The sequence below is a fragment of the Epinephelus lanceolatus genome, chromosome 1 (assembly GCF_041903045.1).
Source record: "Epinephelus lanceolatus isolate andai-2023 chromosome 1, ASM4190304v1, whole genome shotgun sequence".
Classification (NCBI taxonomy): domain Eukaryota; kingdom Metazoa; phylum Chordata; class Actinopteri; order Perciformes; family Serranidae; genus Epinephelus; species Epinephelus lanceolatus.
Window position 1 is genome coordinate 25409024 of NC_135734.1, and position 20084 is coordinate 25429107.

General features: G+C 41.5%; 1 protein-coding gene across 1 annotated transcript in view; it reads right to left on the reverse strand.

Annotated features, from left to right (window-relative positions):
* LOC117257011 (guanine nucleotide-binding protein G(i) subunit alpha-2) overlaps nt 1-18432 on the reverse strand; it is a 74710-nt gene extending 56278 nt beyond the window's left edge. The window contains exon 1 of the mRNA XM_033626806.2: nt 17586-18432. Within this exon, the coding sequence (XP_033482697.1) occupies nt 17586-17703 (118 nt within the window). The 5' untranslated portion in view covers nt 17704-18432. The remainder of the gene's footprint in view (nt 1-17585) is intronic.
* Nucleotides 18433-20084: the final 1652 nt, after the last annotated feature.

The following is a 20084-nucleotide window of genomic DNA, read 5'->3' on the forward strand; positions in this document are numbered from 1 at the left end:
ATTATTGAAAGTTGCTTTTGAAGTGCGTGACAGAAGTGCGTTTTTGAGAACGACCGCAGACTGTCACCTGTTCAACGCTTCAGTATCTTCGGATGCCATTAAAGTAATAATGATTATAATAATAATGTCAAAATATTATTTACAGACTGATTTAACAGACGATCACTGCTGCCACGATCCCCAGCAGATAAAAACTACATGAAATAGTGTGCTAAACGTGCACAATGTGTTTTTAAATGAATAAACCATTATCAGAGGTGATATGTGATGACTTTTTTTCATGCATTTACCCATGTTTATCCATGACATTGTGTAAATGTCCGTGGCAGACATTTGAAAGCGAGTAGATGACAAACAGTACAGTAAACTTGTAGATAACTCAAATACATGTAATAACTTAGGTGGAAAATGCTTTAACATTTCATGCAGCCTACATGCAGCCTCTCGGCTCAGCAAACGGTAAACAACCCCGCTGGCTTCTCTACGTGTCGCTTCCATACGCAGTCAGTGGAGCCCAAATGAATACGCCGCGTCGCTACGCTGACGTGACGCTTTGCAGCCGGTAGAGCCCGGCCGTAATGATGAATGGATCTCTGTGTGCGTGGCTCCGAGAGGGGAGGGGGGAGGGAGGGCGATTATTCGAAAAATCGTCGAATAGTTGCCATGATTTTCGAATAGTGTTTTTGCTTGTGCTGCCCATCCCTAGTTACAATGTTGCAACATTGTGCGCGCACTGTCCTTAACCACCTGGATCCTAAAATAAACAGCTGTTTTATTACATAATCATGCTTCCGTGTTGCGCCATTCATTAAGATCCTATGTTTCTGTCATTCAAATAACAAGACTTGTGGTTTAATACTCTTAATTATAACAGCCAACTTATTGAAAAATGTCGGGTTTAAATTGGGCTCGGGCCCATAATTACAGTTAATTGGACGGGCCGGGCCAGTCCCGGACATAACGTGCACGGGCTCGGGCCGGGTCAGGCTGGATTTTTTGGGCCCGATCTAAGATCTAGTCCACAGCTGCCTGTACTGGAGGGCAGCATAAAAGCGAGGAGTGCTCACTCTGCTGCTACATCTGGGTACCAAAAATGTCTCTAGAAGTACACTGCACACTGACTGACAAAAAAAAGTCTCTGACTAATGATTCCAATCTTTGACTTTCAGGGGGCAGCCCTAAATAGTTCCTTCAGAAATGTAGTGTAGAGGAAAAGTTAATGTACCCAAGAATTGTTTTAAGTACAATGTTTAAGTGAACAGAGTAGCAGAGAGAGAGCCACAACAGAATCAAGTATCCAGACACCAGACACAAAAATGAAGAAACACAGTCCTTAACAATGAACTCACAGAGGCAAACAAAGTGAGTTTCTTTCTCTGACTATCACCTCTACTCCAGTGCAATCTCTCTACTTTCTCATTCTGCTGTATCCTGTCACTGTGCCTTATCATTATCCGGCCATTCTTCACTGTAGCTACAGGTGCTGTCCCAAAGGTTCAAAGGTCAGAAATAAAGGGTCATAAAAAGGGACTGTGTTGTGTGCTATCATGATTTTTATGAACATGTGCTTCAGGCCATGCCTCGCTTCAGAGCTACCTCAAATACTCCTGGTAAGTCAACTACTGTGATTGTTTATGTTTGCAGTTGAGAGAAGTGTGGCTCTGTCAAACACTTATTCCGTGGCTCATTTTCTTTCTCTACAACATCGGGCACTCAACAAATGTGGGCACACACTCACTGATATCTCCTTGGCTGCTGTTGTTGTTTTCCTTTTGTCAGAGTGTAATTACAATGATTACATAGACACAAGCATCACTTGAACCAAAATGAACTCCCCTGTGTGTGGGAAGGAATTCTTAATAATGTGGATGAGACCATCATATGCTCTACTTATTAGTTTTCCTTACCTCCGGCTCTCCAACATTCGGCAACTGCGCTAGGAATGGAAGGCACACAGCTCCTCGAGCCATTGGCATAGTTGTTGCACTTTGAGTTATTTAAGTGGAAAACGCTACACTCGTGTAATATCCAGAGTCGACATGAGAATAGAATTTAGAAGGGACGATGTAAAAGTGAGGATTGAGGAACAGTTTGTCCTTTTTAAAAGGGATTTACAGCCTAAAGCAGATAATCTTATTTTTATATTCTAATTCTTAAGCTCCAATGAAAATAGTCCGACTGACTCCGCTCCATAGTGTATCAGAAGTCAGAGAGAAAACCCTTGTATCAATTGGCCTGTTAACACAGTGTTTAACATTACTGGTGAGATCATTTCATGGAAATTAACCCCGTTGGAAAGGAACCAATAAACTGATTTCCCCTGGGAGTTTCCTACTGTTATGTTGTCTTTACCTCCGAGTCATTGCTAATGTTAGAGCACCGATGCTAAACACTGAACAGAGTAAAACACAGGGGAGCCAGGGTGGTACTTAGCCTTAGGATGAGTTATTTACACCACCATCAGTGATATAAGGTGCTTTCCTTCCCCTGTAGGCACACGCACACACACACACACACGTAGTATATGTTCACATCTCAGGCTTGTACATACATTTCAGTGACCATAAAAAAGCTGAAAGATGAACTGTTGTTCCTGCCTCATGACACTCACACACACATACACTATATATACGCACTAACACACACAGCAGCAGCAGCAGCAAAGTGAAAGCAGCTCCCAGGTTGCCAGCAGGTCTGATTAAAGTCTTCCTGGAGGACATAATCCCTGTCAATGAGGGAGCCACTGAAAGGCAGGAGCTGAGTCAGCGTTGTCTCCCCATTCCCCTCAAGATGAAAACTCAGGTGATAAAAGCTAAATGCCTTTCTTCTTAAACCCTCACCCCATCTCACTTCAGCCAAAATTAGCTAGTAATAGCCAGGTGTTGCTTGTGTGTGTATGTGTTAGCTAGTGTTGTGGCGGAAATGCTGTCGCCAACATTTGATTGAAATGTGATTGTGCTGCTGACATTAATTTTTCACTTTGGGCCCCATGTCCACCAAAGCATTTTTTTCCAAGCTGATGCACCAAGCGCTCGTCAGGAAACACCCAGCTGAGAGCACTTGAGAGCGCTTTGGGAGCGTATTGTTGTTTTTTTTTAGCTGAGATGCTTTGGTTGCATCTGGTTGCTATGATACGAAACATCCGTGGAAGTAAAAATGTCAGCACAATGTAGAATGCTGTACTTTTTACAGAGTACTTGCTCAGGCCTTTGCTCCGGTTTAAGGGACGGCTGAAGCAGGAGAGAGGGCGGACCCGCCAATTTATGTGGGACCATGAGAAGAAACAAATATTTTGTTCAGCATTTGTACAAGTAAGATGTGACAGTAGGTCTTTGTGGTATTTGTCCTGCCCTTCCTCCACTGTGATTGAACAAAGGGTGAAGAGACAATGACAAGTGCAGCGTTTTACATTAAGATGAACATTTTTCAACTCTTGGTGCTCAGAAAAAAGAAGGAAAAACGCCAAACGTGCAACGCTCAACACAAAATGGATGCTCTGCGCCTTGTCACGCTGCTGGCATCTTTAACGTTGCGTTAATATGCGGCGCACCCATTGCAAAGGATTTAAAAAATGGACACAGCACTTTATTTATACACTGTATGTTATTTGTAATGTTACATAGTACTGTACAACACATCAGAACGCCATCCATTTCTTATTTTGCTTTTTTGCTTACTGAGTTTCATTTAAAAGTCATTTAAACCACCTGCCTTTAAAACATACACCTGCAGCTGTTGTATATTGTCCCTACATGCAGACTGTCTGCGGGGAGGAGACACTGCAGCAGCATGCTTTGACATGCAAAACTAATAAATCACCTTTTCATCACAGAGGCACTTAATGTGTCAGAGCGACGGAGAGTATAATCTATAGCTATGTAGTCAATGGCTCTATTGTTGTTGTTGTTGTCTTTATTGCGTCTTAATATGTGATTTTATTTTAAACTCTCTGCCTACTAATCATATTCCCTCAAGGGAATGTTTTTTTGAACTGGTTTTAAGTTGAAGTCTAGTTCGTGCATCGTATTTGAGGGAAACTCTGCCTGCCTTCCACATGCCAAATTATACACCACACGAAAGCCTCCGTAACACGCACGCACACACACACAAATTACATGTGACACAACCCAGTCTGTGTTGCCAAGGGTAAGTTTTTTTGAGTTAGAGAGCTTGGTATGGGGTCTCACACACATTTCTCCATTGTGCCCTGCTGCTTTTAAGGGTTGTTTTTTATGGGGTGGAAAACAAAACAACACACCAAAACATAATGTATTTTATGGCTCTGCTACATTCTTTCCAAAAATCTTTCTTAGCTTGAGGGGTGTGTTCAAGCAAATAACAATGTGTGAGCAAGTATTACATCTAAAATATGAGTTACAACAGTCCCAAAAGCATCACAGCTAACACTTTTTTTAAACTCCCCTCATTGTGAGCAGACGCACCATGCTATTGGTCAATTAAGGGGTGTGTAGCATATGTCATTTTCACAATTTTATCCTCGCTGTGCAGTTTGCCAATTGCATTTTGACATTCACACACTGACACGTGAGTTTTGTTAATACTGCTGTCACTCTCAGATAAAAAATGGAGAGAGAAAAAGAAGGGTGGCTCCTATTCTTTTTCTTTATAAGCACAGGGTTTTTAATTGCAACAAAAAAAGCTTTAAATCTGGCCTGTTTAAGGGCTTCATTGTTTTGTGTTGCAGAGTCTGGCAGGCAGTGGTGCCTACAGTCTGAGGATTAGAGCAGGCAACTGACACAGGATGGGTGTGCTGGTTTCCTCCGCCAGCCAAACAAAAGACACGCATCTACTTCTCTTTCACATGCAGCCAGCTGAAAGAGGAAGTGACAGATGAGGAGGGGGGTGACAGGCAGAAACAGGAAATGACATCAATCCCATCTGCGACTTAGTTAACAACTATGATCAAAAATGGTAAAAAAGAGAGAGAGAGAGGAAAGAGACAGAGAGATCCAAACATGCTTTGAGTGATGTCTGGTCTATTTAATATGTGACATAACAGCTTACTCAAGTTTAATGTTAAACACAACAAACCTTAACTTTTTAAATTTAAAAAAATATTCAGGGATAAGGGGAAATCCAATGATGAAAATGAGCTACAAGAGATGGTTATGGACTCAATTTCTTCTCAATGTCTGCCATTCTTATTTGATAACCGTGAAATTGCTTGTACCCACGGAGGATCATAATTTGTAGAACAGAGGGAAGCTCTTATTGGTTCTGGTAGGTGAACACAGTGTTTTTGATGTACCAAGTAATTTGTCACAAAGAAATACATTTCCTTCAATACCCAAGTCAAATTTTTTGGCATGAATCGATTTCGCAGCACCAACTCTCGGTGCCATTAATATTGCTGAGGTCATTCAGCCGTAGGTGTAACTTGAGAAATAAGAAAAATACACTCAGGCAGCATGCCGGGCTTCAGTGCAAACAACTGCCTGTCCAGGTGGCCTGCAAAAGGGCACGGATGTGATACAACTTACAACTGCTGGTAGGGGCGTAACAGTGCACTGCTTCCGATCGATATAATCATCATAAAATGCTCGAATGTGACTGCAGTGATCCAGTGAATATATGAGCAATATTGTGAAGCTGACACAGTGTTAGAGTAACATCTCGTGCCTTTTCAGAAACTCAAACCACACGGGCAAGGCAACAGTATGATTTCATCTCAGTTACCTAATAAATGTCTGCTGTTAACCTCATTTAGGGCTGGGCTCACTGAGATTTAAATAGAAATTATGCAGTATGAATAATAGTGACTTTAAAATCTAAATTCAGAGCAAGGCTTTAAGTTTAGTACAGGTTTTATAGAGAGAACATGATTGGAGAATACAGGCCCAATTATAGACAAAAGCTCAGAGTGAGACATTTTGACTGGATCAGAGATTCAAATGAAGTTTATGGATTGTAATTGTCTGGTTGTCAGACAGCAGAGAGCTGAGGACAGGCTATTCTATTGCAACAAATTGACCTCTCAATTACAGTTTTCACAGTGCAGCTGTCTCAACATTATCACCCTGAGCCCCCTGGGGGGAAAAAACATACCCTCACCCAGTGTGACATCTAAACTATTCCCACCATCTATCACCTTCACATGGGCCCCCGCTGCTCAAGTTATGTTAGGCACCTCACTCCATGCTCTTTCCCCACTCAGATGAACACCAACAGAAGCCAGAGGCAGATGAAAGCCAGCAGAGTGTGACAGATCAAGTGAGGTCCTGACTGAAACTAAATCTGATACTGGAAAACTTTACAGAAGTGAAGAAGGGCACGCTGGGGGAGAGATTACAAGCAGTTCCACCGCTTCCTGCACCTCTGGGAGAGCGACACCTCCCCCTCCCTCGGTTGTCTGCTTCCTGACAGCTTCACTACATCACCATTTCACAACTCTGCAGCGGCACACTGTCACTCGCTACAAAACACAGGAGACCTGTTGACAACATTTTTCAAGATAAAATCTTGGAGCTCGCCCTTTTGTGAGCTGGAAAGAGTCTGCCTTTATTTCCCTTTCTGCGCTCTTTTTGCTCGTCCTTCCAAGTCCTCCACCTAAAAACACATCTGAACAATACTACAGGAGAGATGAAAGGACTGAGAGGATCAAACCGTGGCTGCACTGCGAACAAGCTCAGCAGTGATATTTGTGGTTAAGCGAAGCCTCCCTGCTGATCATGCAGACATGTTCAATCTTCCACTTGGTTAAATACAAACTGTGGCCCACCCTCTGCTTCCATCCTTACTTATTATCTCATAACCGTTTCTACTAGGATTTTGTTTCCTATTAAAGTCATCCTCTCTTTCTCCTCTTTTTATCCTCACCTCACCCTACACCCAAGTGCTGCCCACCTCTCCTCCAAGATTTCTGGTATAAAATGTACCAAAGAGTCACAACTTCAGCTATATTCTTTCTGTGGGTAACATCTTGACATCGGGCTGTGTCAGTGTACTTTAGCTGGTTTCAACATCCATACAAGCCCAAAGCTGAGGGTGCAGGCCGGCCCCTGAGGGAAGCCCAGGAGTACCAGACCTTCCAGTACAGAAAAATGACAGGATAACCCGCTGTGGATGGAGGGGAAGTGGAGTGAGCTCATTTCCTATAATGGCAAGAAGAAGGAAATGGATTGTGGGAGGGGAGAGAGGGGATAATGGTTTGCTGTATGTGCGTTTAATGACATGGTCAGACAAAGAAAGCCCCCACCCCCCCCAGTCCCCGCTCCCCAAGGACACTTGGAAATGTAAGCAAAATAAAAAGGGGAACTTTGACATTTCTGGTGATGCTATGGGGGGGTCGTGAACTTGAGTAGTGAATTGTGTTTTTTCGGGAACCAAGGAAAATAAGCAGCACTACAGGGAGCACTGTATGGACTTTACAGAATGTCAATCAAGTCTGGGTTAAAACTGGAAAAGAAAGGTTTTTGTGGTCCTGGGGCAAAATATGGAAGAAAGACAGAATAGTCACTGATGTGCATGAGCAGGTCAGTTAATCCAAAATACAAAAGAAAGGACATTTTCTCTTTGGTTGCCAGTGGTATCTAGCAATGCGGATAAATTTGGAATTATTCACCCAAGTTTCAGACCTCCACTACTAACAGTTCTGCAAGGAAGTTGGGCAACTGGACGGATATATCGCCTACCTGCAACTGGTAGAGTAAATCGCCAGTTGTTTTTGAGTGGGCAATTTTTGTCATTTTATTATGCTAATTCAATGGTGTTCCTCTAAAGAACAAGTGAGAGCCGCTGCTCAGCGTGCAGCAGAGAGAGATGGCGGGGAGTCAGGGCACGCCGTTAACATTTGCCCGGGACAAGTGAACTTTGTGTTTAGGCAAATGGAACGTCTCATGTATGACAATTAAGCAATATCACACGAGAGGGAGTGATGTTATACTTGTATATCATCATGGCTGTGATTCGGTCATAGGCACAAGGCCGCAGGCAACAGTTCAGCAGTTAAATAAGCAAGACTGATTAAGAAATGTTAAAAAAATGAGGACAAAATAGATAATTTAAGCATTTTATTTGTCTTCCGCCAACAAAAATAGTTCCCTCAGGACTCTGCTGTCACCATTGCTATGTAACGCAGACATGGTGCACCAGGCACTTACTCTTTATACACATTCATCTGCACATTACCATTAATTGTGCAGCCGGTGAAATAAGTCTCTGGTGACTGCATGGTGGACTGTCGCTTCACTGGCGCAGCCGACTCTGCCTTCTGATCTGACAGTATGTTGCTTTTCTCAAAGTCATTTAGCTCCGCTGATGAAACACTGACAAACCTGGATGTGTGCTCAGATGGATTCAGCTTCTCCTCGCCCTCATCTTCCTCTGATGACAGTTCAATTCAAAACTTATTTTAGGAAATAAATCCATTTTTTTGGCTGTTTGACAGTGGATGAATTAATTAGCCTACAATGCAACTGCTGACCTAACTGACACTAACCGTCAGTTTTGATTTGATTGTTGATGGCAATCAGCTGTGAGGCGGAGTGATACATACACAGTGAAATAACCGTGATGTTGTACTCCAATATCGTCACGGTTTTACTGTCTCTCGACCAATCAGATTGCAGGGCCGGAACTAACTGTTGTATAATCAGGCATGACGGTCAAGTGAAAAATAAATGTTATGTCTAATGTAACGTTATCTGAAAATAAACTGCACACTGTATCGCTGAGGTGGAGCTTTTCTAGCTGCATGTGCAAGTCTCTCCAACCACCATGCATTGAACAGGACTGATGAGAAAGAGCTGACATACTGGACACTACAAAAGCTAACTGTGATGAGGTCATATACAACACAACTTTATAAAAATTAGGTATCTCTGGAATGCAGCATACAAGAGACTTTTTGTTTTCTGCCCAGAAGATAACTGTCGCTCTACTCCGATGCAATCGCTTTCAGTAGATTTGTAATCCAGCCTTGTGATGTCTTAAAATGACTCCATCATGATAAATCTGACACTGAATGCCTTTTGTGATTATTTGGGGTGAGTCTGTCAACTAATCAGAGGCTGTGTTTCTGATTTGAAGACCACTCAGAGGCAGTGTTTCTGACTGTGTAGCAGCTCACGGAGGGTGGGGTTTTAGCAGGGTGCTGCAAACACACACATGTGCGAATATAGTGGCAGTCACCAGATGCGAGGCTGAAAGTGGCCGGTTGGAACATTTTTACATATCAGCCAACTGTATTCTGCAGCCTGACCAATACACAGCAGGTGAATGCATACTTTGTTTGTGGTGCTAACATCCCTGAAAGACAACATTTAAAATGCTTGTCAAAAGCATGTCTAACAACAAACAACATCCCAGTTTCTTGGGATAATCTTCAGATCTCACCTCCTCGCCACCTTTGTCAACAGTCAATAGTTTGCAGCATTTTTTTTTTTTTAAAAACTTGCAGTAAATGGTAGTAAGTATCTCGCATAAAAAGGGTTGTGTACCAGTTGTCCAAAATAACCAGAATTACATATATTTTGGCAAAAGAAATTAAATGAATCAGGTTCAGCACTTTGAGCAGCAAAAAGGAAATGCCATTCAGTGTGCTGGGCTGGCTCTAGAAGTCTCAGTGGAAAAGAGCTGAAAAACTCAGCTGCTTAAGCCAAATTCTATCTGCATGGCTGGCCACCCTTATGATTAACTGAGTACTTTTTCTGTAAATTTGGCTGAACTGACCATTTAAAAAAAAGACATCAAGAAAACTCATTTGAACATTCTGCATCTGCGCCTTTTTCCCTTCTGTCTCTTCACTAAGAGAGCTTTGCATTTTGCAACAGTTCCTGTGTCTGTGCACGCCTGTCTGCAGGTCTACATGCTGCAGTATCTACTTCCTCCTCCTACACACATTAAAGGGTGCGCACAGAGAATAAGACTTGTGATCTGCCCGTGTCAAGCATCTTCACACCCTGTGGGGACCAGAACCAAGGTGAATCCTGAGGGCTGCACTCAAGACAGTTACTACTCCCACACCTTGAGAGACACGCACGAAAAAGGCCACATATTGCCTTTCCTCATTAAAATATTCAAACAGCAGGAATAATGTAAAGCAAAGACATAGGAGCTGTGTGTATGCTATCAGTATTTCCAGAGCAGAAAGGATAGTGGAGCTTTGTCCCTGTGGACTCACACTGAGACACACAGTCTGCAGGAGCAGGCTTTATCTTAGGAGCTCTCCCTGTAATTGCAGGATATTCTGCCCCTTCACATACACACACACAGATCTGCTATCCAGTGCGTCATACGGCTAATTGGGCAGTACTGTGGTGCAGACTGTTGAGTAAACACGGTCAAGTCACCCAAAAGACATAGGGCAGCAGCTCATTTGATAAATCTCACAGAATTGGCACATTTTTGCCAATAGTGCTCCTTGTAAATATCAGTTACAATGCAGCCGCTAAGTAGCTGATGTTCAGACGAGATTTCTTGGGGGACTATGAAAGTGTGCTTCGCTGCCAGAGCGGGCACTGAGACGTAGAGCTGTTTGTGGAACAGGTCAGTCTGACTCGGTTTCTCCAGAGAAACCCAGGTCTCTATAATCAGCCAATTGTAATTATACCTGACACCCACTAAAACTCAGACACTGACTTTAATAAGAGGGAGGAACTTGGTGTCTATGCAGCACTGACCGCATGGGCTGGCCAGCAGTAGAACATGTCACCTTGTGTAGTCATCAAACATGACTATCTACGGTAAACAGGTGACTGTGCTGGAGAGACTTTGGACTTCAATGTGCTGCTTGGCGTTTTTGGACAAATATTGTATTTAAACAATTTGACTCATGATGTTTTACTTCTTCAGTGTGCTTCTGATCATCGCGCCCCTTTAACCTAAAGAGAGATGAAAGAAAATTGAAAAGAAATTGGGCCTGACAGGAGTAGCTTTCCAGAGTTTTGCAGACCAGTCAAACACCTCTAATCACCAACTGGCAAAGAGATAATAACGGGATCAGACCAGAGAGACCTGGGCTCTCTGCGTCTCTAACCATGCTGCCACAGTAGCTATAGCTCAGGTTTCCCAGCTCAGCTCTGTTCGGATTGATGGCTTTCACAAACGGTAGCAGTGGCTGGGCTAGTCGATAGAGGCCCTCTCCTTCTAATCAATACTGTGTCTGCAGTGCTAAGCTCGGAGAAAGTTACCTAATGAAAGTGTTAAAGAGAAACGAAGGTAACTGTTTGCTCTCCTGAAACCCACTGCCTTTGAAGATGTGTGACACTGCTTATAGGCTAATAAAATTAAGGCAGCTAAAATGTCACCCTGAGGTGTTGACTGTGGCCTTTCATTGCAACAAGGAAATAAAATACACACAACACAAACATAAATTATAAAAATAAATTCTCAAAGGGACAAACTGTACTCAGTTTGAAAGAGTGATGTGTGTGTGTGTGTGTTTATATTTAAAGCTCACTCTGTGCCAAATAGATTTCCATCTTCTTTAATGTACCTCCGTCAAATGTCTCGGATTATGTTTGAAAGACGGCGTTATGAATTACATTAGTGTCTGATCCTTTAAAGGACCATTATGGAAAAAAGATATCCTCCAATTATTTCCATACCAGGAGTTTATCTGATGGCCACTGTGGTGAAAGATCAGGCATGTGACAGTAACTGCAAGACAAGATAAACACTTCCAGGAAAATGAATATATGGTTGTCGTACTAATCAGTTTCAGACAAAATATATTACAAAAATAAGGAAAAAAAGGTTGCAACTCCCAAATCTAAGTACTGTTAATGCTGCACTGCAATGTCAGATTTGACGGACGTTAGACAGAACTTTAGAGAAGTTGATAAACAGCACTCCAGGTAACAGGAAATATGTGAATTTTTGAATATGGAGTGAACTGTCTCTCTAACACAGCTAATATTTTCTATAAAATAAGAATAAAAATATGTGCATTATTCTCATAAGGCTCATGCAAAATGATAAAGGGGAGAGTAGTGTGTATATGGGTTAAAGAGGCAACAGATAGCATCTTTTCCTAAATATAGCATTATGAAAATAATGTGGGTTGAACAGGGTAGTGGCCACAGTAAAATCAGACTATCAGCGTTTACATAGGTTACTTAGTAGCTGTGCAATAAGCTTCTGCCACCGGTGCCAAAATTTCGCGGAAAAAATCTGCTTTACGGCAAGAAACGCATCATGTATTGTGAAATTGGTCGGCCAGCCAATCAGGGACTGGAGCAAGTCCTTATGAGGAGTTGGGCTTGAGATAGTTGAGTCACGAGTATAATGACAGACGGACAAAGTTTGGAGACAAGTGAGAAATGGCCTAGCAAAAGAAAACGAGCTCCTCTGTCTGAGGAGGCAAAGAAGAGCTAAAAGTGATAAAAGAAGAGGAAAAACAAGAGTAAACCTCAGTCAGGCGTTCAAGAGATGGAGGGAGCTCCGTGACCAAAGAGGCTTCAAAACCGATGCCCAGCTAGCTTTCTTTCTAATGGATCAGTAAGTAACATGGCTAAATGTTAGCTAGATGAGAGAGGACTGTACTGTACTGTACTGGATGATAGTTAACTCCTAGCTGGCCAGCATTGCAAATCGCCGAAACCAGGGACCGGGTAGCAATTGTTGGTCGGCTGACATCCTCGCTGCCATTCTACGGCAGCCCTCGGACAGTGATACACCCCCCCTTCCTTCTGTTCTGTTCTCATGGAGGCAGCTATCAACGGACATCGCCCAGCTAAGTGAACACTGAATTTTGTTTCCCATTCAGTTTGAGCTCCAACCGACCGCATCATTTTATACGGTACCGTTTATTCTAGAACTGGGACTGTTTACATGTGCATATTGGTATAATTTACTGTGAGTTGTTTGTACTGGTACTGTGCATTCTGGTATAATTATGTGCATTACTATTTGTTTTTTCTTCAGATAAATCTGATAATTGTTCCTTTGTCTCTTTACTCATTTATTTATTTATTTTAGAGTGTCCACACCCCTTCTCATTCTACATATAAAGGTATACCGGTGGCTTTACAGCCTACATTTTATTGATTATCTCTGATCCCCACAGTCAATTTGGTCTTTGCGACAGTGCGACACAACACCACTGACGCTAGGTGGCACCAAGCTAAAAAAAAATCCTATCTGTTGCCTCTTTAAATGATCCAGAACAAAATATAAACGCGTGACAGTTCCTACTATTACACACACCTAATGCTGCTGGTATGAACAGCACATATCTTCATCTCCCAGATACAGATTTACAGCACCTTTAGATCTTTCTGAAATCTGTATAACACACTCATAGTTTACCATAATATCCACTATCTAGGTAGGCTCTATCCTGATTTTTTTCGTCGGAGCTCACATCATCCAATAACTGCGTCAGCGTTCACTGGGAGTCCATTTCCCTACTTCCTGACCAAGGCTTTAGCAAAGTATGCAGATTAATGAGGGAGCATCCTCACGCACACTGCAGAGACCACATTAAAAAGAGGAAGAGAGTATGACTGGTTTCATATCATGTGTTCTTTCTGTCGTCTGTGGTTTAAAAAAAAAAAAAATCATGTCGGTTCATAAAAATGACCTCTGTCTTAATGTAAAAATAGTCATGGTGACCATGTTAGAGTTATACAAGCTTGTGTTTACATCCACACACAGATGTTATATTCTTAGCCTGAAAACATCAACAGCACATTCCCTGCTTCATGGCATGAGCATTGCTGCCTTCATTTTAGGTTAACCATTTGATGCTTTGATCACAAATTAAACCAGCTGCAGGCTAAACAGTATGTCAGCCTTACATGTGGCAGCCGGCTTCACTGCAGTGACCACGGGGGGATATGTAATGGAATCCGAGCCAATTCAACACTGAAGCGACGACCAAGTCATAAAAGGAGCCTATAATGTGTACTGCAGTGCCGTCTTGTATATCATGTCATAAAAGAACAACACGTCCACTATCCTCAATGGACACGAATGACAGTGCTGCCATATCACTTGTTATTAAGACTTAAAATAGACCAAGTTGTTTTTCCGCTAAGAACGCGATCAGCATCTTTTCACCGCAGCCCGATAAAACTGTCTTTATTTTCCATCATTTATCGCCTCGATCCTGTCATGCTGACAGCTGTGGGGGGAGAGGGAAGTATTCCACTACAGAAATGTGAGGCACGCTTCTTTAATGAGCGCACACATCGAAGACGGTTTTAGTACCGTGTCTATATATTTGTGTTATAGGCAAATGTGGCTTTCTACTGTGCCCAGAGGCAGCATGCATGCATTCACCACGCCAGAGTATTTACATAACAGCACTGCCTATCAAGCCTCTAAGCCAATGTGTTTATGTACAATACAATTAACATAGAAGACTGTGTGTGTGTGTGTGTGTGTGTGTGTGTGTGTGTGTGTGTGTGCTGAATCATGCAGAGATATTTCCTACTACTAGGCTGCTGTTCTCACAGTTTAAGCAGAGCATGCTGCCAAAAAGGAACTTTTCATTTGTGCTGAGCTGAAAGAAAGAAAAAAAGGTTAGTAAGCCAAAGAATAGAGAAAATCAACTCAAGTGAGCAGAGAAATTCTTGTTGTGGACGGGGAGGAGATTAAATGCCAATCAAAGACCAGAATCAGCGGGGATGCCTGTGAATGAGTGCTTCCTGTTAATGAAAGCTTAAGCCTCAACGGTACGAAGTCCTTGCTGCTACATTAACTAATGGCTTTCTCTGGGGGACAACTAACAAGACAAAACAACCTGACACAGCCTTCTTTTTGGTGAGGCATAATTAGAGAAAAGTAGTCATGAAGGGAATACCTAATTGAATTTGTTTACATCAGGTAAAATATAAAAGTGCAAACATTTTGTTTAAGCTTTTTGTGGTTAGACTTCCTCTGCTCATTGAAGGAAGGCGTTGATTCAGAGCTGATTCAAAAAGAGATTCATCATTTGAGTAGCAACAAGGCATCCTTCATCCTGAACCCCCTCACCTCATCTCAAGGGTCTCTTGAGTTTGCTTTAGGAGGGACATTGGATCACAATTTACAAGCTGGGCTTCACAGACCACTTACTAGTGTGGCCATGTAGGAAGCAGGGAGACTTTTCTCAGCTGTTCCAAGAGATACCATGGCATCAGATCGGAGTGCTGAAAAAGCATACCTGGAGGTGTGATGTAGCACCTCTGGAAGGATGTCACACCTCCATCACACATACTGCTCTCAATAGATGGATCATGCTACAACTACAAACTGCAACAAAGCATCTTTTATGTAATAGATTACATCTTCCAAGAAAGAATAATGCAATTAGACTGAAACACTGTCTTTAACTTAAAAAGAAAAACATGTAGACATTGTAGGGGAGAACGAAATCAACCGTACGGATCAAATTTTGTTAATTTGTGCACAGCTGCATTTACCCTTCAGAAAATTTAACTTTAACTTTTCCAAGACCAGAATCCACAAGAAATTGCAGGTTTGTGTATAAACAGCCTTTGCATGCCGTGACACTTTTTTTCCCCCTCAAAATGCACAAGTGAAGGGAAAAGTCTTACTTGCATGACGTGAGTCTTTACGCACAAATTCACAAACCCTCGGTTCAGATTCAGACCTCTCCTATAATTCCTCTCAACCCCTACACACTGCACCGGATGGTAATTACTGATATGAGACCTGCTGTACAGAGCAGAGCATGTAATTAGCCTTCTAACCAGGGGCACAACTTAACAACCAGCCGTCTCTTCAAAGACCCAGGAGAGAAAAACACGGTCCTCCCTATCAATTTAAACTGAATTTTCTGTTTTCTGTCAGGAAAGAGGGTGACAATCAATTCTGTGATTCTGTGATCACCAACCTGTCACTTAATGGGTTAACAAAATAACCCAATTACGTCCGATTTATACAGGCTATAGAAAGGAAAGAGTACATTTGAGAGTCCTGCGGAATAACAATGATAATATTTCAAGTGTAATTCAAGTTTGCCTGAGATTTCTCTGCGCACAGGATCAATATCCATTTGTACCTGAGCATATGTTCGGCAAGGTGTTTTCAATAAAATCAGGTCTATTCTAACAAAATGACTCACTCAAAACTACATTGATTCTCTTGAGGTAATAAGTGGAGTAGCTTCTGAAGTGTAAATCAATGAGCATGAGCTCAAACACATTGCTGATGCAGGAATGTACTGGTTTCAACTTTTAATTCATACCAAGCATTGATTAGGCAGCCAGTCAGACTGGCCCTTTTTTTCCACGTGTCTGAGTTACAAAACAAAGGTTTAAAGCTTAGTGGATCCTTGCTCCATGAAAAAAGCAGGTGCTAGAAAACAATATAGGATCGTCTAAAATGGGTGAGCATGTGGGTCAAAGCCATAGCCATGAAGTCAACACTGGGGGGGACCAAATCTGCAGAAAACTCATTTCCTATTTCATTTGTCAAACTCACGTATATCTATACAGTTTACTATATAAATATGCCATAGGTAAAAGCAACTGCTGTCTCAAATAACACATGCAATGCAACATAATTGACTGACACTTTACTTAGACTTCACAAATAATGTAATAAAGACATTAAACTGTCTGTAAGCACCAATTTTTGTTGCTGGGTGGATGTGTGTCCGCTTAATGTGTGCTAGCTATAGCTACTGACAGGAATTTAGCATAACAGCCTATCAATTGACACTGAAATTGCCTTTTAAATCAGTACACCATGCATTTTGAGCATATTTGAATACTGAAGGAAATGTGTGTATCCTGGTATACACTATAGTTACAGCCTTGACATGGGAAATAAAAACCAACAGGCACGCCACCAGCACGGCTTCAATATTAAAAGACTTTGCAGACAATAGCAATGTATCCATTAGCTGTATGCAGCATTCATAAAGCCAGTCAAAGGAAGCAGGCAGATACTTAAGAGCCCGGGGAAGTGTCATTCTGTCTTCAATGCATTGCAGTATTTTCAGCCAGTTGTTGTGTATATGTATGCCTCTGTTCACCCTCTATCCAAACAGCAGCCCCACTCATGATCACCCAGACCCTGCCATGTCTGACCCCTCAGTTCAGTCCTGATGGGAGGAAACCACCACAAATATGCAAGACTGCCTATTTTGACTGCCCTGTCAAAAGAAACCAGACATTGCTCTGATCTCTCACTCAGCACCCATGGGTTTTGTATTTAACAGATCCTCTGGTGGACTGAGACATGTGCTCCAGAGTGCTGTTTCAACCCCAAACCCTTATAAGCAGAGGCTGAAATGAAGGCAAAGTGCAGCAGGAAATGCTGCTTTTTAACATCTGAACTTGAGACAGTGGCAGGTCAAGTTTACAGGGCTGCACTCACACTAACTACATATCTGGTGGCACAACTGCTGCCACGTTTGTCTCCTCAGGAGGTGGGTGAAACCAAGTGTTCTGGTGTGGAGAAAAAACACTTCAATAGTGTGGATGTGAATGAAGGCCACAGTTTTAAGAGACATGTGTTACTATTAATAGCATTAGCTAAATGGACTTCTTCTCTGTTGTGCTCCTGTGTCATATTTGCACAATTGGCCAAGGGTTTCGTGCTGTTGCACAATTCGTCTGTAATGTGGCACTTTTGCAAGTCAGTCTCAAGCGGTGTGACAGCCTACTCACCCAGCAGCAGCAGTTTCACTTCTCTCGCCGCCTTCTCTCCATCTTCTCTCAGGTTTTTATCAATCATTTTAGACCTCTCGGCCGCGGCTTTATCTTCCTGACTAACTGTACAACCCATGGTTCCTAGTGCGCGCTTCAGGACTGCTGCTTAGTGGGAAAATATCACCTGGGAAAAAATAATATCAACGACGGAGTCCGGCAGACCCGTATTTAAAAAACAAGGGTTGGAAAGTTGAGTAAGGCGACTTCCCTTTTTGATGAGTGGCGACAAACGTGACGGAGTCCGTTCATCCGCGAGACGGAGCGACAGTCATAGATTTCCTCGTGCGTTTGTGAACTTGGATTTCTAACGTTTAAAATTCCCAAACAGACGTTGGTTGCTCAGTCAGTTGGACAGCATCGGCGGTGTCTTTACGAGAAGTGGAGAAGTTGTCCAGCGGCCGAAAACAAAGCGTGAATAACTTTTTGTGGACGTGACTTTTAGCTAATTCGGTAGCTCCTACGGTAAAGCATCGGAACAGGTTAAAACACACGAAAACGGTCCACGAAGTTCAGCTCACACAAAAAAAAGTATTCCAGCTGTTGAAAAACCGAGCATACGGATTCCTACTGCCAGTGAAGCTACCGCACACTTTTCAGATGCTGTTTATCTTTGCTGCTGTATCTCTCTTTTTGTTTTAATCCCTTTTGCCGTTACGCATTCTTTCCCCGTGTTGAGATTTATCACGTTTGAAGCCACACCCGTAGCAGCCGTGAAGTCCCCTCCGCCCGACAAACAGGGAGACAGCGCCGTCACCTCCCAACTCAACAGCAGCAGGGCCAACCTTCACCAGAAGAAAAAAAAAACGCCCACTCCCGGTGCTTCATGGGAAATGTAGTCAAAGATGGGATGCTGTTTCCTTCAAGAGCTGCCTGGGATTTCATATGAATTACTGCCCCCAGTGGCAAAATCAGGGGCTTATATGATTCCCCAGCTGAGAGGAGAATAGTAAAATCACAGTCTATACTGTTCACTGGCTCTTCCATACCTATATTACTTACTTAAAGTACAATTCATCCATTAATTATTTTGCAAAAGAAAGCAATTCGGATCATTCATGGGACAGGATGTAGGGATCATGCAAATTCATTATTCTTACAGTCAAAACTCTTAAAATGTAGAGATCTTGTGGAAGCACAGACAGTACCAATAATATTTAAAGCAAAAAAATACAATTTACTACCAGGAAATATTAAGAAATGATTCACTGAAAGGCAAGAGGGTTATAACTTAAGGGGAAATTTCACTTTCAAGACTGTGCATTTGACAAGAAGGGTTTTTTATTTCAACTCTTTATTTATTCATTTATTTATTGCCATATGTGTGAGTATGTATATATACATAGTCTGTGTTTATACATAGCTTGTGTAATTGTGCATAGTTTGTGTGTATATACATAATTTGACAAAGCAAAACACATCTGTCATGATTGGATAAGGATATAAAGATGAGATTATTTTTGAATATATATGAGGTGTATATCAGAATCAGAAATACTTCATTGATCCCCGGGGGGAAATTGTTGGCGTTACAGGTGCTCCTTACAAGGGTAGAAAGATATATCATATAGGGCAATGTTAAGTGAAAATATAAGAAAATCTAACAACATTATTTACAAAATAAAGTAACCTAAACACGATTATTTACAAAAATATATATCCTATAGTAACCTAAACAAGATTATTTACAAAAATATATATCCTATAGTAACCTAAACAAGATTATTTACAAAAATATATATGTCGTAACCTAAATCAATATACACAGATACAGTGGCATTAAAATAGATAATAAAAAGAATATATACAGTAAAGATAAAATAAGGTTATTGCACAATTTAAATTATTGCACATATTGACAGTGGGTGTATATGTGTATGAATTTCTATTTTCTAGCTATTTTTGTAATTATCTATCATGCTGTAAGACAAATATTATTGGTAATTAATATAATATATTAGAATAGGTCTAGGAGAATAAATCATTGTACAACCTTATAGTGATGGGGAGCTACATAATTGACTATTATTAATATAGGGAGAAGGGGTAGGAATTAATAAATGTGTACTTCCTCCCACTCCTTTTTGGACATGTAAATCATCATTATATGTTGTTTTCAGTTTTCATGCTTCCTTTAGTAATCTGTTTTTTTCTTTATGTTTGTCCACCATGGTATGACTATTTTGTTTATTTGCTATTTACATGCTCGAAATAAACTGCTACTAACTAATTAACTTTATTTTTATATTTTATATTAATCATAAATAAACAAGTTTCAACCATTAAATGTGATCAGGTTTTGTACCTTGTCCACTTTTGTGTCGTGGTTGACTGACTGACTTGGCAGAGATGGCTGCCATCTTATTTTTTCCATGGATTAGTATATTGTGATCTTACTACCACTGAATGGCAAAAAACAGTGTACATGAATGAGGGCAACAGGCTTAAGTTAAGCAGGAT